Genomic DNA, 26,285 nt, shown 5'->3' with positions numbered 1-26,285 from the left:
GCCAGTGATGTGGAAAATCAAAAGCCTCATGGATTGTTTGATTTTTGGAAAGAGGTTTCTGTTTTATTGTAATAAAATACAGGCTAGTAATAAAATTATTTTAGTTTCCTTGGATATATATTAACTATTAGGCTAGTAATACAATTGTTTTAGTTTCCTTGGATATATATATACTATCAGCAACTTCAGAGGACAAGGGATTGAAGAAAGTTAGTTTGGGATTTTAAAATTTATGCTGAAAGTAAAAACATGAATAATCTAGAGTTAGCTATATAATTGACTACACAGTGATTTGGGAAACTGGACTCTAAAAATAATAGAGCTCTTGTCCTGCCAAGTGTTGCTCAGTGGTTGAGTGTTGACCCATATATGAACCAGGAGGTCACAGTTCAATTCCTGGTCAGGGCACATGCTCTGGCTGTGGGCTTGATCCCCAGTGGGGGACATGCAGGAGGTAGCCAATCAATCATTCTCTCTCATCCTTGATGTTTCTCTCTCTCTCTTTCCCTCTTCCTTCCTCTCTGAAATCAATAAAAATATATTTTTAAAAGAATAATAGAACTTTTAACAAAACTTTATTTCACTGTAGTTGATAAGCATCCCAGATGCAATATTTTGAGAAAATACTTTTTAAATAGGACCAAGTTTCCAATATATTTATATTAATGAGGATGGGGAAAATGTGAACTGTACAAATATATAATTGGTTTTATTCTATGATTTTATGGATTAATGTCACTATACCATCACATGTGTTCCCATTCCTAGCTTCATATTATAAAAGTGCAATATATTTCTCTTGGAAGTTAGTGAAATGGATCGTAACAACTATTTTGAGTAAGAAGTACCAGGTAAACTGAGTTCAGAACTGTTGGGATTTCACAAATATAGAGACCACACTGGCTTTGATGGAATTAAGAGAGTTTAGGCTCAAACAGTGTCCCTAGTCCAAAGCTACATGAAAACCCTCTCATGATGATCACTACAACCAATGACCATGTTTCAAGGACATTAGAACACATCTGTGTACAAGCAGTGTGCTTTAGATCTCCCATAGAAATTTGCAAAGAGGGCTTTCATGTTTTTCTTCTTCCTGGGCTTTCTGCCTCATTTTTATTGGGCTACCTTCTATCTTCCATAGCTAATCATTTATTTTCTATACTAGAGGCCCAGTGCACGAAAATTATGCACTGGTGGGGGGGGGCGGTGTCCCTCAGCCTGGCCTGTGCCCTCTTGCAGTCCAGGAGCCCTCAGGGGATGTCCGACTGCCACGGAGGCAGGAGAGGCTCCTGCCACTGCTGCTGAGCTTGCCAGCCAGCCGTGAGCCCAACATCTGGCTGAGTGGTGCTCCACCTGTGGGAGCGCACTGACCACCAGGGGGCAGACGCTCAAGGCAGGAGCTGCCCCCTGGTGGTCAGTGCATGTCATAGCGACCAGTCGTCCCACTGTTTGGTCGATTTGCATATTAGCCTTTTATTATATAGGACTAGTGGCCCGGTGCACAAAATTCATGCACAGGGAGGTGTCCCTCAGACCGGCCGGCACCCTCTCCAATCTGGGACCCCTCAGGGGATGTCCGATGCTGGTTTAGGCCCAATCCCACAGGGCCTAAACCGGCAGTCGGACATCCCTCTCGCAATCCGGGACTGTTGGCTCCTAACCGCTCACCTGCCTGCCTGCCTGATTGCCCCTAACCACTCTGCCTGGCGGCCTGCTCGCCCCCAACTGCCCCCCGCACCGGCCTTCTCGCCCCCAACTGTCCCCCCCCCACCATCCTGATCGCCTCCCAACTCTCCCCCCTGCCAGCCTGCTCGCCCCCAACTGCCCCCCCACCGGCCTGCTCGCCCCCCAACTGCCCCCAATGGCCTGCTTGCCCCCAACTGCCCCCCCACTGGCCTGCTCACCTACAACTACCCCCCCACACCGGTCTGATCGCCCCCCAACTGCTCCCCACTGCTGACCTGCTCACCCCCAACTTCCCCTCCCTGCCCTCCTGATCACCCCCAACTGCCCTCCCCTCCTGGCCTGGTCACTCCTAACCACATCTGCCTTGGCCCCACCACCATGGCTTTGTCCGGAAGGTCTCCTGGAAGGTCTCCTTGTCTAATTAGCATATTACCCTTTTATTAGTATAGACTAGTGGCCCAGTGCACGAAATTTGTGCATGGGAGGGATCCCTCAGACAAGCCTGCACCCTCTCCAATCTGGGACCCCTTGGGGGATGTCCGACTGCCTAAACAGGCAGTCGGACATCCCTCTTGCAATCCGGGATCGGTGGCTCCTAAACGCTCACCTGCCTGCCAGCCTGATCACCCCCAACTGCCCCCCCTGCTGGCCTGCTCACCTCCTACTGACCCCCCCGGCCTGCTTGGCCCCAAATGCCCCTCCCACTGGCCTGATCACACCCAACTGCCCCCCTGCCCTCCTGATCACCCCCAACTGCCCCCCCTGCTGGCCTGCTCACCCCCAACTGCCCTCACACCAGCCTGATTGCCCCCAACTGCCCCTCCTGCTGGTATGCTCGCCCCCAACTGGCCCCCCCCACCAGCCTGCTCACCCCCAATTGCCCCCCCCGCTGGCCTGATCACCCCCAACTGCCCTCCCCTCCTGGCCTGATCACCCCTAACCGCCTCTGCCTCAGCCCTGCCACCATGGCTTTGGAGCCGGCTGGGGCGACCAAGGAAGTCAAGCTCCAGCTGGCTCCATGGCTCCAGCCGGAGCCGCCATCTTTGTTGCATCAATTTGCATATTCCCTCCTTATTGGCTGTGCTGCCATCTTTATCACAAAGTGATGGTTAATTTGCATATTACTCTTTTATTAGATAAGATTGTTTGGTAAATAAGCATTTTTATTATCATGTTTTTCAATAAAGCAGCTCCCATGGAAGAATTGAGCTATTAAATAAAATATTTTTTAATTAAGAAATTGGTTAAAATGTGTGGAGTTCTATTTTTGTTTAGTAGACTTTTCCAGTAAGTGATTATACTCAAGGATTCTCATGTTAAATGCGATAGACCAGTAGTAAGAGCAGCTGTATCAACTGAAGCCTGATTACACAGCCCTCCTCAAGCTTTAATTGGGCTACTTCTCTCTGGGCCTCAATCTCCTCATCTGTTGCAAACAGTGATCATAAACCACCTTAAGTTTGTTTTGCAAATTAATGGAGATTATCATAATGTGACAGTATCTAGCCAGTGCCTGAATTTACTGGATTCACAAATAGAAATGCATGCTATTTTTAATGACCTTATATTGTGTGTACTTTCTTGCCAAATTATTTTGAAAGCAGAGGCTCTACCTCCCATCACCTTTTAGACAATAAACATGGTTGTTCCCTACCCACCCCCACCCCCACCCCCGCCCAGTTCACATTCCTAGTTATAATAGAGAGGCTCAGTTCTATTTGTTTATAAGTCAAATACATTTAAATATGATAACTTATTATTGTTACTATCAGGTTTTTTTCATAGGGATATGAAGCCAGAAAACTTACTTTGTATGGGTCCAGAACTTGTGAAAATTGCTGATTTTGGACTTGCAAGAGAATTAAGATCCCAGCCACCATACACTGATTATGTATCTACCCGATGGTGAGTAGTTTCATGCAACTCTCCAGAGGCAAATGTCTATGTTGAAGTTTTCCTCCAATGGATTGTGACATCATTTGGATATTTCATATCCAGTATTTAAAACAAAATAAAGAAGTGACTTTGTATTCTTTGGAGAAAAAGGATTGGTTCAGAATATACTAAATTATGAAATAAGAGAAGGAAAAAGGATTTCATTCATTCATTAAGCAACTATTTATTGAACACCTACTATGTGCCAGATACTATCTTAGGCACTAGGAACACAGAAGTGAACTAAACAGAAAAAAAAAAAAAAAAACCCTGCCTCATACACAAATAAGTTAAAAATATCATGAATTACCAACAGAAAGACATAACACATGTTCATCAAAACACATGTAATAGTCCCAAACTTCAAACTACTCATATCACCAGTGGCATGATATATTTACCCAGTGAAATGCTTTACAGCCATGAAAATGAAAGGTCTATAACTACATGCAACAATATGGATGAATCTTCCAGATATAATATTGAGAACAAGAGACCATATTGTATGACCCATCCTATCTAATAAAGAGAGAATATGCAAATTGACCACCACTCCACGACAAATGTGGCGGGCCCACAGCCAGTAAGGAGGGAATATGTAAATTGAGGGTCACTCTGCGACAAAGATGGCGGTGGCCGGGCTGGACGCTTGCGTCATTGCCACGGCGACAATGCAGGCCTTCCGCCCCACCCCGCCCATGGAGGGCCTGTGGGCAGCACACAGGCGTGGAGGCGTGGAGCGGCCGGGGCAGGGCGTGACGCGCAGAGAACCTGTGGCCGCGGAGAACCTCTGGGCAGGGGAGGCAGGTTGGCAGAGGGCGGCCTGTACTCCCCACATGGCGGCGGCAGCCGTGAGCACGCCAAGCGGAGCCTGCGGGCCGAGCTGAAGTAGCGCCTGCAGGCCATCAGCACCGAGGAATGGCTGCGCAAGTCCCGCCTCCTGGCCCAGAAGGTGCGCGATCGCAGGAACAGCCACTGTGGCGGGCCAGATTGACGTCCTCCTGATCATGCCACGGGGGCTTGAGGATCTGCGCAGCCACAGGCCTCCGGTGCATGCATCCTCTCCTCCCCCCCTGGAGTGCGAACGTCTCCCAGCGCGCTGTCACCCACGCGCGCTTGCAACAGTCCCAGACCATGGCGCTGTTGCATCAACCCCACCCCTCCGCCACACTTGCATCAACCCCAGCATGCCTACATCCCCCACAGGACGTACGCACGTCCCCTCTGGCATGCTCACGTCCTTTGGAGAGTGTCTGGGTGTTCTGGGTGCTGAGGATGGGCGCCTGTGAGATGACAGTGACAGGGCGGAGTGGTGATGCCCTGTTCCTACGGAGGCCAATACAGCGATGAGGTCACCTCCGTGGGGCTAATGCAGGTGCTGAGGTGGGAGCAGGTGTGGACAGACACACCTGGTGGGCACTGGCGGCCCTCGCTGAGGTGCCTTCAGTCAGCATTCAAGATTGAGAACCCAGAGGAGGCGAGGAGTTCCGTCCTCTCAGTGAAAAGGTGGGATAGTCAGGGTGACCACAGAGGAGGAATGTGCACTTCGGGTGCCAGCACCCATGAGCGAAGGCTGCCCTGACTGAGCCTTGCTCGCTTGGGGCCTAGCACACTCCTGGGTGACAGGACTGCTTTTCCGAGTTAATGAGAGAAAACATTGATTCTCCTGCTGCCCGCAAAGGTGGAAAGTGGAGGGGGGAGACATACCGGGAGTGAGCAAGGTTCCCTGTCTGGGGGTTCCAAATCCGCTGTTGGTTCCTTTCACCGCTGACTAGACATATACAGGGTGTCCCCCCAAAATGTATACACACTTTAAATACCTACTAATTCCAATGGGTTTAAGCATGAAAAGAAAGAAACAACAATGGAGCTGTCATCTGTTAAAAGTGCGGGCACAAACCGGCAGTTGGACATTCCCCAAGGGGGTCCTGGATTGGAGAAGTTGCAGGCCGGACTTGCTCCCTCCCCCCCCCCCCCCGCCCCCATGCACAAATTTCGTGCACTGGGCATCTAGTTTATATAAAGTGTAAAAATAAAGAAAACTAATCTATGCTATTAAATAAGTCAGGATAGCAGTTACATGGCAGAGGTGGGAAGGGTAGTAGTGACTGGAAGCTTGCAGAAGAGGGGCCTTCTGGGATGCCGATAATATTCAGTTTCTTGATCTGGGTTCTGGGACCATGGGTGTTGTGTTTGTGAAAAGTCATCAGTCTGTACTCTTACGATATGTACATTTTTCTGTATGTATGTTATACTCCAGTAAGAATAAGAATATTTGTATATCAAATGTAGAAAAGTAAAATATGGAAAGGGACAGGGAGTTGGGGGAGATAAGGGGAGAAAGAGAATGCTGCTATTGTAAATAGAGGGTCTCGCTGAGAAGAGCCTGGGAAGACATGCCTGGTAAGCAGGAGCTTTTCTGGGAGAGAAAATGCTGAGGGGAAAGGCCTTGATACTGGAGCACCATGTGTGGATTCTGCAAAGCACAGAATGAATAAGGAGGGTGGTAGTAGGAAATGAGGTGAGCATTTGGGGACGGCAGATCGCATAGGTCAATGAAAGGACTGTAATGGCTTTTTAATCTGAGTGACTGGGGAACCATTGCAGGATTTTGAGAAGAGGTTAGACATGATCTGACATGTTTTAAAAGTATCACTCTAACTGTTGTATTGAAAATAGATTTTAGCCCTAGCTGGTTTTGCTCAGTGGATAGAGCATTGGCCTGAGGACTGAAAGTTCCCAGGTTCAATTCTGGTCAAGGGCACATACCTCGGTTGCAGGCTCCCTGCCCTAGGGCCACGTGCAGGAGGCAACCAATCAATGTGTCTCTCTCACATTGATGCTTCTCTCTCTCTGTGTCTCTCCCTCTCCCTTCCACTCTCACTAAAAACCAATGGAAAAATACCCTCAGTTGAGGATTAAATAATAATAATAATAATAATAATAAAGAAAATCAATTATAGAGGAACAAGGACAGAAGCAGGGAAACTGTTCTAATAATTTGAGAAGGAAATGATAGTGACTTGGATCTGGTGGTTGTGGAGGTAGTGAGAGGTGTAGGATGCTGGGTATATTTTTAAAGTAGAGCAAACATGAGTTCCTGATAAATCAGATGTGGGGCTATAATATAAGGGAGTCAAGACTCCAAGTTTTTCCCCTGGATAACTGGAACGATGGAGTTAGGACTAATTGAGATAGGGAATGCTAGGGAATGGTGAGGGAGGTGGAGGAAGCACAGTTCAGTTTTGGGTGAGTGAATGTATATGAGACAAACGGGGAGATGTCAAAGTAGATAGCTGGATCTATGATCTGTAGTTTAGGAGAGAGAGCTGGGCTGAAGATGTAAAGTTAAAAGACCTCAATGTTAACCCTTTGCACCGGATGTCGAGTGTGACTCGACATGGTTAGCAGTAGAATAAAGGAATCGAAAAAAGCAAGCGAGTGCAAAGGGTTAAAAAGCACAAGATTGAATTAAGTCACTAAGGGAAAAAATGTAGTTAGAGAAAAGAAGAGGTCAGAAGACTGAGCTAGATAGAGTAACCATTTGTCCCTGTTTGCCCAGGACAGTCTCAGCCAATGCCTGTTTTCCTTTTCTCTTTATTAAATACTAGAGGCCCGGTGCACGAAATTTGTGCATGGAGGGGGGTTGTCCTCAGCCCAGCCTGTACCCTCTCCAATATGGGACCCCTCGAGGGATGTCCGACTGCCCATTTAGGTCCGATCCCGTTGGGATCGGACCTAAATGGGCAGTTGGTTATCCCTCTCACAATCCAGGACTGCTGGCTCCCAACTGCTTGCCTGCCTGCCTTCCTGATTGCCCCTAACCACTTCTGCCTGCCAGTCTGATCACCCCCTAACCACTCTGCTGCCAGCCTATTTGCCCCCAACTTCCCTCCTCTGCCAGCCTGGTCACCCCTAACTGCCCTCTCCTGCAGGGTTGATCACCTCCAACTGCCCTCCCTTGCAGGCCTGGTCCTCCTCAACTGCACTCCCTTGCAGGCCGGGTGCCTCCCAACTGCCCTCTCCTGCTGGCCATCTTGTGGTGGCCATCTTGTGTCCACATGGGGGCAGTTATATTGTGTGTTGCAGTGATGATCAATCTGCATATTACTCTTTTATTAGATAGGATAGAGGCCTGGTACAGGGGTGGGGGCCAGCTGGTTTGCCCTGAAGGGTGTCCCGGATCAAGTGGGGGTTCCCTTGGGGCGTGGGGCGGCCTGAGCGAGGGGCCTGTGGTGGTTTGCAGGCCAGCCACGCCCCCTGGCAACCCAAGCGGAGGCCCTGGTATCTGGAATTTATTTTCCTTCTACAATTGAAACTTTGTAGCCTGGAGCGGAGCCAAGCCTGGGGCTCCCTCCAAGGCCGGCAGCCATTTCTGTTGGGGTTATAATTGAAACTTTGTTGCCTTAAGCGGGTGGGCCCAGCCAGGGTGTGCGGAAAGCTTTGCTTCCCCTGTTGCCGGCGGCAACCCTGGCCTGCTCTCTCAAGCTCCATCCTGCCACCATTTGTTTGAATTTGTTTACTTTCTTTTTTTTTTTTTTTATTTTATTTTTTTTTTTAAATTTCTTTATTGATTAAGGTGTCACATATTTGTCCTCATCCCCCCATTCCCATCCCACACCCCTCCCCTTGGATGCCCCAACCCTCTGTTGAACTTAAGCATTGGTTAGGCTCATATGCATGCACACAAGACCTTTGGTTGATCTCTCCCCCCTCCCCCCACCCTCCCCTATCCTCCCTCTGAGGCCCGATAGTCCGATCGATGCCTCCTTGTTTCTGGTTCTGTTCTTGTTCATCAGTCTATGTTGTTCATCATTTCCCCTAGATGAGCGAAATCATGTGTCACTATAGATATACTTATAAGAATTGAATGTGCGACGAGCAATAATAGTTATGCTGACAGGCAAATGAATCAGTCTGTAGTGAGTTTCTTTCTGGACCAACAGTTCTTTTGAGACCCAATATCAATGTCCACCGGTTCCCTATGAGTACATGTCGGCACTGACCCCTCAGCTCTGGATGGTGGACAAATGGTGGTAATGCAGGTCCGACTCCCTCTGGTTTGGTCTCGGCTGGACCCAGGGGCACTGCTTCACCCGGATCCAGGGGCCCGCGGCCTCGCCCGGACCCGGGGCCCAGGGCTCACCCGGCTCCAGGGGCCCGCGGCCTCGCCCGGACCCGGGGCCCAGGGCTCACCCGGCTCCAGGGGCCCGCGGCCTCGCCCGGACCCGGGGCCCAGGGCTCACCCGGCTCCAGGGGCCCGCGGCCTCGCCCGGACCCGGGGCCCAGGGCTCACCCGGCTCCCGGGGCCCGCGGCCTCGCCCGGACCCGGGGCCCAGGGCTCACCCGGCTCCCGGGGCCCGCGGCCTCGCCCCGACCCGGGGCCCAGGGCTCACCCGGCTCCCGGGGCCCGCGGCCTCGCCCCGACCCGGGGCCCAGGGCTCACCCGGCTCCCGGGGCCCGCGGCCTCGCCCCGACCCGGGGCCCAGGGCTCACCCGGCTCCCGGGGCCCGCGGCCTCGCCCGGACCCGGGGCCCAGGGCTCACCCGGCTCCCGGGGCCCGCGGCCTCGCCCCGACCCGGGGCCCAGGGCTCACCCGGCTCCAGGGGCCCGCGGCCTCGCCCGGACCCGGGGCCCAGGGCTCACCCGGCTCCAGGGGCTCACCCGGATCCAGGGGCCCGCGGCCTCGCCCGGACCCAGGATTCAGCCTCACCCGGACCCAGGGGCGCACGGCCTCGCCCGGACCCAGGATTCAGCTTCACCCGGACCCAGGGGCGCATGGCCTCGCCCGGACCCAGGGGCACGTGGCCTCACCCGGACCCGGGGCCCAGCCTCACCCTGACCCAGTTCCCAGCCTCACCCATACCCAGGGGCACGCGGCTTCACCCGGATCCGGGACCCAGCGGGGTTTCGTCTTCTTGATCCCAATTCTTGTTGGTCAATTCCCTCTCAGCAATTCCTTCGGCCATTTTCTCAGAGTTCCAGGGCAGCCACCGCAGAACTCGTTGGGCGGCGGGCTCGGCGAAGCTCCGGTGTGCCCGGTGCGCGGCGGCGGGCTGGTCCGGGGTGGCTTCGTCGGCCCTTGGGTCTGCAGCGGTGGCTGGTCGCCGAGCGTGCGCACCTGGCCGCTTCCGGGGTGTTGAGATTCTTGAAGGACTCGGAGGTCAGCAAGCGCGTAGTCTCCCGCCCCATGTCTCCCAGGGGCTCGTCTGTCCGTGCTCGGCAGCGAGTGAAGCCTTCCCCTCAGCCGGAGACCGCTGGGGGAACTGCACCGAGCACGTTCCAGGCCGCCATTGTGTCGCCTGAGCCGTAGTTTTTAAAGTGTGGTCTTTGGGTCACCGGCATCAGCTTCATCCCGCGTACCCCTCTCTTTTATTCTAGTTGTATAGCATCCGCTCAGTTAGCCCTCCGGTGGTTCTGGATGGTGTCTGCTCTGCTCTCCCGTTGTAGTCTCAAAACCGTTGTGGTAGGCAGCAATCAGGCTTCTGCCCTATGCCTCCATCTTGGTCCTTGTTTGTATAGTTAAGTCTTGATTGTTGTTGGTGTCACTGGGAGGAATTGTCCTCCAGGCCTATTGGCCGTGCGGACCCTCTGTGTCTATAAAGGAAGAGTTGCTGTGCGGAAGACACGCCTATGTGCCGGGTCTTGGTGCAGCAAGGCTTCGGCGCTCACTGCGTCTGCCTCTTGAATGTGTCCCTTATGGGAGTGGTCGAAGTCTGGTGTCATCTCACACCGACCACTAGATGCCCTCATTTCTGGGTCTCCAATGTAGTGTAGGTCAGCTACTGCCTGTGGCCCCTCAGCAGGAATTACAGCATCCCTTATATTCGTGACCTGTTTCGGTGCCTTCCCCTTTTGGCTGCCTCCCTATCGCTCAGCTTCCCCAATCTCCCTAGGTGGTCGCTCTTGATATCCCCCTTTGTGGGCTGAGTGCAAAGTCTTGGTGTTGTTAAGCCTTGATTGCTGTTGGTACACTGGGAGGATGTGACCTCCGGCCCAATTGGCTGTGAGGATCAGCTGTGTCTATGCCGGGAGACAGCCCCATTCAACTAGACTTGCAAAATTGTAAAAGCCTCTGTGTTCAGCTTGGATGGGGCGGAGTTACAGGGCGGAGCCTACCGCCTTGGCTTCCTGTCAGCCCCGCCCTATGAGGTTCCTGTGTCCCTCTGTACTCCCAGCAAACACCTCTGAGAGAAAAGCGCTCTGGAGTTTCGCGCGCTGCCAAACAGTCTAGTCTCTCCCCCAATGAATCTGGATTCCCAGATTCTCTCCCGGAACTGGGTTTCCGTGTAGTCAGAATTGGGGCTCACCTCAGTCTGGCGCTTTTGTCTCCTTCCCTCCAGGGCGACTCAGCGGCACAGTCAACAGCCCATCCTCCGCGCACAATCCCCTGCGCGCCTCCGGTGCTCTGCTCTTCGCCGCCTCTCTGCATCTCTGCCCCACAGCCCAGTTTTCCCCAGTATGAGCCTGGCTTCCCCGGGTCTTTCCCGGAACTGGGGTTCAGTGCAGTTGGAACTAGGGATTCAGCACAGTCTGGAGCTTTTGTCTCCTTCCCGCTAGGGCAATCCAGCGGCACAGGCAACAGACCCTCCTCTGCGCGCATTCCCGTGCGCGGCTCCGGCGCAGCTCCTCTGTGTCTCCGTCCCACAGCTCAGACTCCCCCAGCATGAGCCCGGCTTCCCAGGGTTTCGCCGGGAAATGGGGTTCAGTGCAGTCGGAGCTGGGGTTCAGCACAATCTGGCGCTTTTATCTCCTTCCCGCCAGAGAACGCCAGCCAGGCCGTCAGCCGCCCCTTCCTCTCCGGCTCCGTCTTCCCCGCACGCTCGCGGGCTCGTGTCTCCGCCTGTGTCTCCATACCTCAAGCTTTTACGGCTTCTCTGATTTTCCTTGTGGTTTTCTTTTTCCTTCTAATTGTGGGCATTTCAGTCAGCCAGCTTTCCTGTGGTTCTGGATGATGTCTGTTTTGACTTTTAGTTGTGTTTTTGATATTGTTGTGCCCGGCTGTAGGTTAGGTGTTTAACCTATGCCGCCATCTTGGTTTCTCCGAATTTGTTTACTTTCTATAATTGAAACTTTGTAGCTTGAGTGGAGGCTTAGGCCTGGCAAGGGCAGGCGGAAAGCTTGGCTTCCTCTGTTACCTAGGAAACCTTGCTCTCTGTAGCTGTAGCCATCTTGGTTTGGGTTAATTTGCATACTCGCTCTGATTGGATGGTGGGTGTGGCTTGTGGGCGTGGCTTGTGGGTGTGTCGGAGGTATGGTCAATTTGCATATTTGTCTATTATTAGGTAGGACTAGAGGCCCGGTGCACGAAATTTGTACACTTAGGGGTGCGTGGAGGGGGTCCCTCAGCCTGGCCTGCACCCTCTTGCAATCTGGGAGCCCTCTGGTGATGTCCGACTGATGGCTTAGGCCCGCTCCCTGCCATCAGTCAGACATCCTTAGTGCTGCCGGCAGAGGAAGGAGAGGCTCCCACCACCGCCGCTGCACCCAGCTTCTGGCTGAGCAGCGCTCCTCCTGTGGGAGTGCACTGACCACCAGGAGGCAGCTCCTGCGTTGAGCGTCTGCCTCCTGTTGGTCACTGCATGTCATAGCGACCGGTTGTTCTGCCGTTTGGTCGATTTGCCTATTAGCTCTTTATTATATAGGATATTGGGGTAACATTGGTTAATAAGATTATGTAGGTTTCTATGATACATTATCTTCATATTGCATTGTATGCCCACCACCCATAGTCAAATCTTCCATTACCTCATATTTGTCCCTCTTTACCCTTTACTACTCCCCCACCCCCTTCCCTCTGGTAACCACCATACTATTGTCTGTGTCTATGAGTTTTTGTTTGTTTTTCTTATTTCTTCATTTGTTGCTTTCAGTTTTTTATCCCTCATATGAGTGAAATCATATGGTTCTTAACTTTTTCTCTCACTTATTTTGCTTAGCATGATACTCTCAAGAGTCATCCATGTTATCACAAATGGCAGTGTTTCATCTTTTTTAGGGCTAAGTATTCCATTGTATATATCATGTCTTCTTTACTCAATCATTTAGCAAAGGACAATAAGTTGTTTCCATGTTTTGGCTATTGTAAATAATGTTGCAATGAACATGGGGTGCATATGTCTTTATGAATAAATGTTTTCAAATAGATACAGAAAAAAGGGGTTGCTGGATCATATGGTAACTCTATTCTTAACTCTATTTTGAGGAACTTTCATACTGTTTTCCATAGTGGCTATACAAGTTTACATCCCCACCAGCAGTGAATGTGGGTTCCTTTTTTTCCACAACCTCTTAACACTTGTTATTACTTCTTTTGTTGATAATAACCATTCTAAAAAGTGCAAGGCTGTATCTCATTGTAGTTTTGATTTGCATTTCCCTAATTGCTAGTGAAGTTGAGCAGTTTTTCATATATCTGTTGGTCATTTGTATGTTTTCTTGGCAGAAGTGTCTGCTCAGGTCCTATGCCCATTTTTATTTTATTATTTAAATATATTTGTATTGATTTCAGAGAGGGAGAGGGAGAGGGAGATAGAAACATCAATGATGAGAGAGAATCATTGATCAGCTGCCTCCTGCATGCCCCCACTGGGGATCGAGCCTGCAGCTCAGGCATGTGTGCCCTGACTGGAAATTGAACTGTGACCTCCTGGTTCATAGGTTGACGCTCAACCACTGAGCCATACCAGCTGGGCTGCCCATTTTTAAATTGGATTGTTTAGTATTGAGTTGTATGAGTTCTCCATATATTTTGGATATTATCCCCTTGTCGGAGCTGTTGTTTGCAAATATCTTCTCCCATTTGGTTGGTTGCCTTTTTATTTTGTTGTCAGTTTCTTTTGTGGTGCAGAAGCTTTTTATTTTGATATAGTCCCATTCATTTATTTTTGCCTTTACTTCCCTTGCCTTTGGGGTCAAATTCTTTATATAGAAAACCCTAAAGACTCCAGCAAAAAAACTATTAGAAACAATAAATAAATACAGTAAAGTTTCAGGTATACAAAATCAATGTACAAAAATCCACTACATTCCTATATACTAATAATGGAATTTCAGGAAAAGAAATTTTAAAAAATTCCTTTTGCAATTGCAACAAAAAGAATAAAATACCTAGGAATAAACGTAAGGGATGTGAAGGACTTATATACTGAACACTACAAAGCATTTTGAAATAAAATTTTAAAAGACAATGAAATGGGAAGATATTTTGTGTTCATGGATTGAAAGGATCAACATAAAATGTTCATATTACTCAAAGCAATATGCAGATTTAATGCAATCCCCATCACAATCCCAATGACATTTTTTCAAAGAAATAGAACAAAAAATTACCAGATTTGTATAGAACCAACAAAGACCCTGAATAGCCAAAGTAATCCTGAGGGAAAAAAGAACAAAGCTGCAGTTATCACACTTCCTGACTTCAAATTATACTACAGAGCAATGATAATTAAAACAGCAACAATAATCAAAACAGCTGATGAATGTATAAACAAAACGGGATATGTCCATACAATGGACTATTATTAGGCATTTATTTATATGTTTACTTAGTAGAATACAGTCTTAATTAACTTTTTTTTTTTAATTTGTTAGGGTGACACTGGTTTCAGGTGCACAGTTCTACAACACATCATCTGTACACTGTATTGTGTAGTTACCAATCCAGATTATTATTCAGTACTAGGGGCCCAGTGCATGAATTTATGCACGGGTGGGGTCCAGCCGGCCCGCATCGATGGGGGCCGATCAGGGCCGGGCTGGCCCTGCCCCCGATTGAGGTTGGGGGGCCGATCGGGACCCTGATTGGGCGAGTTGGCCACTGCAGTGCACGTCATAGTGACGAGTCGTACTGGTCGTTCCAGCATTTTGGTCGCTTGGCTTTTATATATAGAGATTTAAAAGGAAAAAGTACTGATACATGCTACAATATGGATGAACCCTGAAAACATGTTAAGTGAAAGAAGCCAGTCACAAAGGACTAGAGAGTGTATAGTTCTATTGATATGAAATGTCCACAATAAGTAAATCTATAGAGACAGAAAATAAATTAGTGCTGGCAGCATAGGGAATATTGGAGAGGTGTGGGTTTCTTTTTAGGATAATGAAAATAATTGATTGTTCCTGATGATACAACAAATCTGTGCATATACTTAAATCCATTGAATCACACACTTTTAAACAGATGGGTTGTATATTATATGAATTGTAGCTCAGTAAAGCTGCCAAAGGTACTATGAATGAAAGCAAAAGGCAATACTGCAAAACATTTGGGCTGAAATATTTACACATTTCAATGCTGAAAAAGAGTTAGAATTGAGACTATCCTCCACCAGGAACTTTTGCTCTTATAGGTAAAGTATTTTTATCTATTAAAAATATTGTCAATTGAGGAAATTGAGTCAGCTGAGGGAATCAGGACTTCCAAACTGATAAGCAAAAAAAAGGAAAAAAACCCACTATTCAGGAATAATCTTTTGTTTTTTTATTCTTCATAGGGTTATATCACAGATATAATGCTTTGTAAAATTATGCAACTGTAGCCATTCAGAATATATCTGCTTCCATTCAGAGCTCCCACCCCTTTTTCTTAATATATCACATACTGCATTTCCATATTCATTCATTTGCGTTCCTATCATAGACATTTTGGATAATTCATTTATATTAGTCTCCAGCCCTACTGATTTTTGTGGTCCGGGAAAGCGTGTGATGTCCAATTTAACCCCAGCACATTGTGCAAGTGCCTGATGCACAGAAGGCACTTAATACCTGTTCTGTGACTGAAAAGCTTGACCAAACAGAGTAGAATCCTACTGCCACTCCATCTTTGAAACCACAATCAAAATAGTCTGTTTCATTTTGTTTTCTATTTTCACAGGTACCGTGCTCCTGAAGTTTTATTAAGATCTTCAGTTTATAGCTCTCCCATTGATGTGTGGGCTGTTGGGAGTATAATGGCTGAACTATATACATTAAGACCACTTTTCCCAGGGACAAGTGAGGTTGATGAAATATTTAAAATTTGCCAAGTTTTAGGGACTCCAAAAAAAGTAAGTACTCTTGTCCTTAAGTTGTTATAACTTTTGATTATTTATAACTTTTACCTAGCTATCTGATATTTTCATTTTCAGGTAGGCTTAGGATTTAATGGTGAATTTTCTTATAATTCTGAATTTTTCTTAAATTGGGGTGGAATGAGGACAATAAAAAGCAAGAATCCCACCAGACTGAAGAAAAAAGGTGCTTGCATTTGTTTAAGAACCAAAGGGAAAATGCTCTATATTTAGAATTCTGTATATTTAACTCTGGGTTGATGATCAACTGATAATTACATAGACATTCTTGCTTAGAAACTTTCCTACTTGCTCTGTGAATGTCCATTACCCCAGGTGTCCTGGATCTTATTTTCTCTTAACCTTTTCTTGTTTCCTTTTATATACCTCTGCCATGGACATTTGATCTCTTGAACTCAATACTTTTCTTTTTTAAAATGTATTTTATTGATTTTTTTTTCAAGAGAGAGGAAGGGAGTGGGATAGAGAGAGAGAAACATTGATGAGAAACATCATCCACTGGCTGCCTCCTGCACGCCCCCTACTGGGGATGTAGCCTGCAACCTGGGCATGTGCCCTGACTGAGAATCAAACCAGTGATCCCTTGGTTCCTGGGTCGATGCTCAACCGCTGAGCCACACTGGCTGGGCTGAACTGAATGCTATTCAATTAATTATTTCCTTAAGCTAGATCTTACTTTCTGGGATATACTTAATAAGTTTAAGTATACATAATTATAGCCTAATTCAATTAGTGTGTGCCTTATGGTTAACAGTAGCTATTAAAGCTTTTTAAGATAATTGCTATTTCCCAGCTATGTACAATTTTTAACATTGGATGCAATGTGTAACATATAATGAGGATCTTTGTCATAATCAGACACTTTGTAAAGCAGGTGTCCTTATTTGTTTAAAGTCACTGGGGTGTCATCATCATCATCATCATCATCAGTATCATCATCATCCAAATACTAGATAAGAGTTTAATATTTTGAAATTTATAAAAGTGCCTTCTCATTTTTCCCTAACTCTCAGTTCAATGTTTTTAATATACTGTTTGTAGCACTGAATTGTATATATGGCCTGGTATTTCATTCTCACATTTATTTATATGAATCAACATTGAAATTTTCACATGTGATTTGTGTATTATTTCTATGTTTTTAAATTGATTGCTAATTTCTTTTTGCTCTCCCCGCAACTTACATATTTCTTAAACAGAGCGACTGGCCAGAAGGGTATCAGCTTGCATCCTCGATGAATTTCCGTTTTCCCCAGTGTGTTCCTATAAACTTAAAAACTCTTATTCCCAATGCCAGTAATGAAGCTATTCAGCTTATGACTGAAATGTTGAATTGGGATCCAAAAAAACGACCAACAGCAAGCCAGGTAAAATGAATCTCCCTGGTATATTTTTGTTAAATGTTGAGGATTTACAATATCAGGGATATTTTCTTTTGCAAAGATAAGTCTATTCTCAACCAGGGTTTACCAAGAGAATTAAGTCCTAACGCCTTGAGGCACCCAGTATATATAATGATTTAATTTCTAGGCATCTAAGATCCTTGGGAATATTGCAAAAATAGCTAGTGATTTTATGTGTTTTGTGGTTCAAATGAACAACACTATGAAGTTAAGGCTGAAAGGAATAAATCTCTAAAGATAAAAAATTCATGTATGTGACAGGCTAGTTTGGAAGAAACTAGTCATGGCAGTAAAAAGGCATCTCTCTAGTCAGGGATGTAATTGACTTTCCAATGCTTACCTTTGAGGTGGATTCTTGTTCACTCTCCCACAAGAGGGCAGCACGTGGCACTCATGCTTGGCTCCTTTGTGACTACACCTTTACAGTAGATCCTCGGGTTACTTTGGAGATCCGTTCCTATGGTGCGATGTAGCGTGATTTTCGCCGTAAGTGGGAACCCACCTACATAAGCACCTGCGTCACTCACATGGAGCACATACACAGCAGTAATGAAGTGAAACAGTAAAAAAAATTTAAAAGAAAGATAACAATTCCTGACCTTTACTTGTGGTAAATAAATAATAATAAACATAAAGCACATATGTACATATGTCGAAATGACGGAACATTTTTTTCCGAAACGACATATGTCGAGTCCGACATAACCTGAGGATGGCGTGTATTGTATTATATGTCAAGTTTCATGGTCTTTAAAACACCATGGTTTTAAATTAAAAACATGGGCTTTAATTTTAAAAGGCTTAAATTAAAATGTCATATTAAGATTATTGTGTTCTTATTATCATTTAAATGTAAATTCAGCATTAAAATTACCAAAACATTATTTGGCTTTTAAACAAATTTTAACTTGAGAAAATGTTTTTTAAAGGTCATCTGGAAGAACAAATGGGAAAGGATAGTCAAAACAGGTTTGAACAAAAATAAATAATTGGAAGCTGGTGGTAGGAGTGGACAGCTTGCCCTATCAAATATAAAATAGTCTAAAGTGATGATAATGTCAACAGTGAGGGTACTAGCATGAGAATTGACAATAGCTCAGAGTTGCAAAGACTGTAAGTCAGTGTAAGGTAAACATGGCATCACAAATTGGAGGGGAGAGGGAAGAGGGGGGACTGTTCAGTGAATGTTACTGAGACAACAAACAGTTAACTCTTAGGGGAAAAGTAAATTTAGGTTTTACTTTTTACCATACTTTACAAGTAAATCACAGGTTTACATAATGGAGGGGGTAACTAAACTATTAAGAACTAAAGGAAGTATGGGTGAATATTTGATTTCAAGATAAGAAAAATATAGGTATAAAAGTAATAAAAGAAAACAAATGGAAAACTCAGAAGATGTGATTATAAAAATTAAAAATTTTCTCTTATATAACTTAAAATTGAAAGGCAAACTATTATTTTTAACAAACATGATAGTGTACTTATGTTTCTAAACATTTATTACTTTTATAATAAAAGTCTTTAAAATGTACTTATAAAAGAAAAGGGGGACCCAGCTGAGTGGGGATCAGCAGTTGAGCATCAACTGACCCAGGAACCAAGAGGTCACCAGTTCGATTCCTGGTCAAGGCACATGCCCAGGTTGTGGCCTCTATCCCCAGTAGGGGACGTGCAGAAGGCAGCCCATTGATGATTCTTATTATTGATGTTTATCTCTCTCTCTCTCTCCCTTCTTCTCTGAAATCAATTAAAGTATGTTTAAGAAAAAAAAAAAGTGTGCATGAGCCATGAAAAAAAAATCACAGAAAAAGAAATTTAAATTCCAAAAATATTTCTTAATGTGCAACCCTTGTTCACTATCATAAAATGCAAATGAAAATTAAGTACTACTTTTTACCTATCAAATTAACAAAAAATAAAAAGTTTAAAGGCTATTTCTTTAAGTACTAATGGAAAGTAATTTTGCAATGTATATAAAGAAACTTAAAAAACAACCAGAAAGTTTGGTAAAGAATATGCCCATAGATATTCAAAGCTAATTTAAAACTATCCATTGGAAGTATAAACCTAAATGTTTCTAGGGGAACATTCAAAGTATATACATTCTTATGAACTATGATGCCACCATTAAATATGAAATTTTTAAAAGAAAGTAACCATTTCAGAGAATTCTCAAGTGCTAAGTGTAAAAGTAAGCTGCATTGTATGTATAATATGATTTTATTTTTTAAATGTATATGTTATATAATTAAAAAAATACTGCTCAGAAAAACATCCAAATGTGAGCAGTAGTTTTCTCTTGGTGTTGGCATTAGAGATGGTTTTAATTTCTTCTTGACAACTTTCTGTACATTCCTTATACAATGCAATGGTCAAATATTCACTTTAATAAACAGGAAAAAATAAATTAATTTTTAAAAAGATTCTCTTGAAGAAGGGTAGCTGGTATCTTAAAGATGAAAAGTTGTTAGAGATGAAGCTTTGAACTTACAAAACACATTCATAAAGGTTCTAGCTCCAAAATGTGCATTATTAATTTAGGAGTATTAATTTACAGTAAAACCTCGATATGAGGAACTAATTTAGGCAAGGGGGTGTACGTTAAAGCTGAAAATCCATCCTATATAATAAAAGCCTAATATGCTAAGTGTCCGGTCATCTGGTCATCTGTTCAACTAATCAAAGTATAATATGCTAATGATATGCTAAGGCCACTCAACCACTCGCTGTGACATACACTGACCACCAGGGGGCAGATGCTCAATGCAAGAGCTGCTCCCTGGTGGTCAGTGCACTCCCACAGCCAACCTCCCCCAGTCCCTCCCCACAGCCAGCAAACCTTCCGTGGTCCCTCCCCTCATCCCTCCAGCCCTGTCCAGCAGGCCCTGTCTGGCAGCCAGCAGGCCCCCAGGTCCCGGCTGGCAGCCCCAGCAGCCCCACCCAATGGGACTGGGTGAGACTGTCCCCGATAGGCCCTGATCACTGGCCAGGCCTAGGGACCCCACCAGTGCACAAATTTTGTGCACCAGGCCTCTAGTACTATAATAAAGTAGGTTTTCCAAATGTATATGTTAAAAAATTGACAAATTAGTTAACCTGTTTTTACTTATGTAGACACATTTGTGTAGTTAAATTTAAGTATGTATGAAAAGTTTTAATTTCACAGAAAAATTTTCTATGTGTATTACAGTAATTTTAAATTTATACTGAATAGGTCTATAAATACATGCGGTCACCAGTCACAGAGTAAACAAATGCACACGGCTGGGGTCTGGGGTGTGACTTAAAACACATGGGAACATCAGCCTGAGAGAGTTACAACTGCTGCAGAAAGTTAGACCATGTGACAATAGAACCAATGACTGCTCATGATGCTTTGTGATCATGTGCTAATCATTCTCGGAACATTTTTATGAGGGGTGATTCTTGGATTGAAATATATGAACTATAATTATAGATACGTAATATTTATTTATGTTGATGAAATTACTATAGTGTTTTCCAACATATGGCCTATAAAATGGTTAAAAATAACTAAATTAATAACAAAAAATAACCTGTTAATTTAATTATAAGCAATCTTGGTTAAAAGCATTTTAAAATTAACAGGGTATTCATTTGCACATATGGCATACAGACTGGAAATTTAGTCTGTTAAATTCAAAGTCCATTAAATCGAGGTCTACAAAATTGAGGGTTTATTGTACTAATTAATCTGACTTAATTCAGAATTTGAGTACCTTCAGTGTGTCAGGTACTGATATATTTAAATTATCTATATTTGTTGAGTTCTACTTAGCAATGTCAGGATAATTAACACATACATCAGTTGTGGTAAGGGACATCTATATATATATATATATATATATATATATATATATATATATATATAAAATTTATTTTTTTACAGAGAGGAAGGGAGAGGGATAGAGAGTTAGAAACATCAATGAGAGAGAAACATCCATCAGCTGCCTCCTGCACCCCCCCTATTGGGGATGTGCCCGCAACCAAGGTACATGCCCTTGACTGGAATCGAACCTGGGACCCTTCAGTCCACAGGCCGACGCTCTATCCACTGAGCCAAACCAGTTAGGGCAAGGGGCATCTTAATAACTCTTTTCACCTCTGCCAAAATATTCCTCCCTACTCTTAACCATTTTCTTGTTCACTATTTCATAGCCCTGCTTTTTTGCGTAAGTAAGGAGACCTAGTTAGTGAAGGATTAAGTTATAGGATACAGGGCCCATGTAGAGAGCTGCCTCCTTCCCTTACACACCCAAGAAGTTAACTCTGGGTTAGGGTTTTGCTCACATAGGGTAGGAAGTGCGGGAAAACAGCTTGGCTATCTTATGGAGGCTCCCCACCGTCCCCCAAATAGAAACTCAGCAGAACTGGGCACTTACCCTCTTCATCAAGGCATATGACACTGATGGGAGGATTAGCATCCACAGCTGAGCTGCACAGAAGGCTTCAGACATTGTCAGACCAGCGGTCACCAACCTTTCGGACCTCATGGACCACCAGTGGTCCACGGACCACCGGTTGACAACCGCTTGTCTAGACCAAGTTTCATCAACCTCGGCACTGACAGTCCTGACCAGATAACTTTGCTGTGGGGACTGTTGTGTTCACGCAGGATGTTAAGCGCATTTTTGGCAGCATGCCCAGATGTGAGTAGCATTTCCTACCCTCCATGTCATGACAATAAAAAATGTCTCCAGACATTGCCAGATGTCTCCTGGGGGGCAAAATCACCCACAGGCGAGAAGAACTGCTCTAGATTGTCATCCCGATGGTCACCAGGCCCCACACCTCCAACCCCATACAATAGCAGCAGTTGGATGACTGAGCTAGTGAAAACCCAAACCGTGATCATTTTCATTAGTAGTTTTATATTTTCTTCCCATAAATATCATCTCTTTGCCAATGTATTGATACATAAGCTTTAACATGTATGCATTTATAATCTTCTTTCTTAAGAGTTTTTTATTGCTAGTAAATATGTTGTTATACTTAGGCTAAGAGTACCCTGAATTTTATATATGTTATAGTTAATCATCCTATATAATAAAAGGCTAACATGCAAATCAACCGAACTGCAGAACGACAGGTCACTATGATGCCCACTTACCACCAGGGGGCAGACGCTCAATGCAGGAGCTGCCTCCTGGTGGTCAGTGCGCTCCCACAGGGGGAGCGCTGCTCAGCCAGAAGCCCTGAGCCTGGCTCATGGCTGGCGAGCTCAGGGGTGCTGGCAGGAGCCTCTCCCGCCTCTGCAGCAGCGCAGGGAGCGGGCCTAAGCTGTCAGTTGGACACCCCTGAGTGCTCCCAGACTGCAAGAGGGCATAGGCCAGGCTGAGGAAACCCCCCTCCCACCCACCTAGTGCACGAATTTTGTGCACCAGGCCTCTAGTTTTAAATAGTCTACATAGGTTTTCTAACTCATTTCTTAGTGCTTTAGGATGGACTCTAAACCATTATCAGTATCTAGCATTTTAGTTTGAATTGGTCACATTAAATTTAACCAGTGCTTATAAGCTAGATTTTGTTTTCATATAAAATCTTAAATAGAATAGTTGCTGTGCCTTGATGTTAAAATTACAAGTGAGTTTTACATTCTTTCTACTAACTTGTGCTTTATTTCTCTTGAGAAATTTATTTCTCACATCATTTTTTCCTGGTTATCTTTTTAAAGTCACCACATGGGAGAAATTAGATACTCTCTAAATTTTTGAAACTTACCTAGGCTAGTGATATATGCCTAGCCCAATGTCAAACAGCAGTTTATATGCATTAAATTTAGGTGAAACCATTTTCCATTTGTTATTTCCATGCTTTTTTTAGGCGTTGAAACACCCGTATTTTCAAGTTGGTCAGGTGTTAGGCCCTTCCTCACATCATCTGGAATCGAAACAGCCTTTACATAAGCAGGTACAACCACTAGAATCGAAGCCACCTTTAATTGATCTGGAGCCTACGCCTCTGCCAGACATAAATGATCAAACTGTCGGACAGCCCCAGTCAAAAAGCCACCAGCCACTGCAGTCCATCCAGCTGCCACAGAACGTGAGTGTCCAGCCAGCGCCAAAGCAGCAAAGCCAACAGAAACAGCCTCAAACACTGTTTCCGAGTATTGTCAGGAACATGCCAACCGTAAGTAGCCCATAGTGCTTGAGATGCAATAGTTTGGCTAGTTCAATTAGGATTGCATTTCTAGGCATTCCTGAAAATGTCAGGGAAGATACAAAAGATTATTCTGTGTTTTTAAAGCCTCTGCTTTCTCTGGCAGGAGCTTGGCCGGAGATAAAATTCTAAAAAGAAAACCTCAGAATGAACATAATAAAGTTTGTATGCTACGGACTTTTCTTAAGTTACTTAAATTCACAAGAACTCTGGGACAAAAGAGAGCTGATAAGAATTTTAATAGTAATTTTATACTGTTTTTAAATGTTGATGAACAGAATGGGTTTTTTTTTTAAGTGTCAGGCATAATATAAAACTTCCTCTTCCCACTTCTTTTGTTCATTTCAGGGAGCTTGTCAGGTGCCATGTATTTTAACTGTCTCCTCAAGATGTATGCTATACTCCCAAATGCATTGTATTTGCGGATTTTAGAACTGAAAGAGATCTTAAAGAACAGTGTCTAATTCCTTATCCAGTCCTGCGGGCCTGATATAAGTAAGCCCTGCCCCCAATAGCAGCAACATTCTAACATACTATTGATTACTTGTTTCTTATGTGTATTGTTTATTTTCTTGCTCTTCCTATAAGAATTTAAACTCCATAAAGTCAGGGATGTTTGTTTTATTTATCAATACAGACCCAAAAACCAAAATGGGGACTGGCACATGGTAAATTCTCAACAAATATCTGGTGAGTGAATGTATGTCCACACTATTTTTGAGCAACCTCCAGGGTCTTGAAGAAGCCATACTTTCTAAGAAAGTTCTTTATACTGAGCTAAAATCTGGTTTTCTGTAGCTTTTAACAAAGGTTAAGCACTCTTCTAGAAGGCAGCCTTTCAGATGTTTGAAAATAGCCCTTCATCATCTGCCCTTTTCTCTAGGAGAAGCATCCCCCGTCCCCTCACATACTCCACATATGACATTGTTCACCAGTGGCTGAGTAACCTTTGGTTCCTGTGTATGAAGGAGCCTTTGAGTCCCCTCACCACCTACTTCCCATGTAAAATGAGGCTGCCAGAACTAGAGGCAGACAGCAGGTAAGGAGGGAAAAATAGGGTGAATCACCTCCAACATTCCAGAGCCATATGTTCACTTGTGCCACTAAGGATTACATTTCTGTTTTTGTTTATTTTTCTTGGAGTGAACATCAAATGTTAATTCATAGGGAGAGACAAGGAAAGGAAGTTGATATTTATTGAGTAACTACTAAGTGTCATGCACTCTGCTAGGCACTCCCTAGCATGCATTCACTAAGTTAAAGTAATCAATAACCTCATCCTAAATTTTTAGATAGCTAATAAATTCCAGAGTTGGGATTGAGCATTTTGTCAACTAAAATTCCTAAGATTATTTTTTACAACTGCTAAATCACATATTCTGTACCTTCTTTGTGTACTTGATCTCTAGGATTCAAAAAATTACCTTATTTTTACCTCTCAAATTTCTAATAAGTGTACTTAAACCCTTATTTTGTCTTCTCAGTTTAACTATTCTATCCAGCTTGTCACCAGCTATGGATTCATTTAGTTGTTCATTTGGTTTTTCTCCTTTACCTTTATGACGAACAATGAGCCTTTGGGCAGACCACTCGAGCCTTCTTCTAGATGACACTGATCCATTAAGCAGTACTCTTAGTCAGATTATTGAATTAAGTACTCATTCTGCTAGGGCTGCCATAACACAATGCCGTAGGCTGGGTGGCTTAAACAACAGAAGTTTATTTTCTCACAGCTCTGGAGTCTGGGAAGTCAATTATTACGGAAACCCGTTTGGTTTCTGGTGAGAACCCTCTTCCTGGTTCACAGACAGTGCTTCCTGCCTTGCCCTTATGTGGCAGAGAGAAGCAAGCTCTCTAAGGCGGGTGTCCTCACACTACGGCCCGCGGGCCGCATGCGGGTGTTTCTGCCGTTTTGTTTTTTTACTTCAAAATAAGATATGTGCAGTGTGCATAGGAATTTGTTCATAGGTTTTTTTAAACTATAGTCCGGCCCTCCAGCGGTCTGAGGGACAGTGAACTGGCCCCCTGTTTAAAAAGTTTGAGGACCCCTGCTAATGTCTCTCTTTTTTTTTTAATATTTTTAAAATATATTTTTTATTGATTTCAGAGAGGAAGGGAGAGGGGGAGAGATATAGAAACATCAATGATGGGAGAGAAACATTGAACAGCTGCCTCCTGCACGCTCCCTACTGGGGATTGGGCCTGCAACCCAGGTATGTGCCCTGGACAGGAATCAAACCAGGGACCCTTCAGTCCACTGGCCAACGCTCTATCCACTGAACCAAACTAGGGCTAATGTCTCTTCTTATAAAGACACTAATCCTATCACAAGGGCCTTATCTTCATGGCCTCATATATAATCCCCAATTAACTCCTAAAGTCCCCATCTCCAAATACATCACAATGGAGCATAACTTTTGGGGAAACATATAGATTTCAACATATAAATTTGGGGTGGATGTAAACATTCAGTCCATAACAGTACTGATGCACATTTGTTGTCTTTTCATTCCTTCATTTTGTTGATAGCATGAAAGACCCTGTCACCTGCTGTGCTGAAGTCCATGTAGACTACATGGTGGCCTATATGATCTAACACTTTTTTTTTTACTCCGTGCTCAAAAACTTTCCCTTTATAACTAATTTTAGAACCTTTTCCCTCATCCTATACCAACCTTATTAATATGCAGTTTGTAAAAATCCACCCTCTACTTTATAAAAATGATTTATATTGCCCCTTTCCAGTTTTTGCAGACATACAAGACTACTTCATATAACTGACATTGTTTAGCAGCATACAACATCAGCTCCCTAAAATCAATTCAGCTGAAATAAACGTCTTAAACTCAGCTAAGTATAACCTTTGATTAACTCCACTCATCTGAGGCTTTAAATCTTTTTATTCTCCTTAGTCTGGAGCTCATGCTCCCTGGCAAAGAAAACAATGGTGTAACAGAATCTGGCAAATAACACTTTTTGTCATCCTCCATCACTGGGA

At 44.7% G+C, this 26,285-nt stretch overlaps 1 protein-coding gene across 4 annotated transcripts in view; it reads left to right on the top strand.

The window, feature by feature from the left end:
- Positions 1–26,285, top strand: part of MAK (male germ cell associated kinase) — a 59,600-nt gene that overhangs the window by 15,696 nt on the left and 17,619 nt on the right. For all 4 annotated transcript variants that reach the window (XM_079777663.1, XM_079777661.1, XM_079777664.1 and 1 more), the window contains exons 6-9: positions 3,459–3,591; positions 15,503–15,674; positions 16,898–17,065; positions 22,949–23,257. In XM_079777663.1, coding sequence (XP_079633789.1) covers positions 3,459–3,591; positions 15,503–15,674; positions 16,898–17,065; positions 22,949–23,257 — 782 coding nt within the window. The remainder of the gene's footprint in view (positions 1–3,458; positions 3,592–15,502; positions 15,675–16,897; positions 17,066–22,948; positions 23,258–26,285) is intronic.

Source organism: Cnephaeus nilssonii (genome assembly GCF_951640355.1).
Source record: "Cnephaeus nilssonii genome assembly, chromosome: 7".
In the NCBI taxonomy this organism is placed as follows: Eukaryota; Metazoa; Chordata; class Mammalia; order Chiroptera; family Vespertilionidae; genus Cnephaeus; species Cnephaeus nilssonii.
This window is presented reverse-complemented; position numbering and strand designations above follow the sequence as displayed.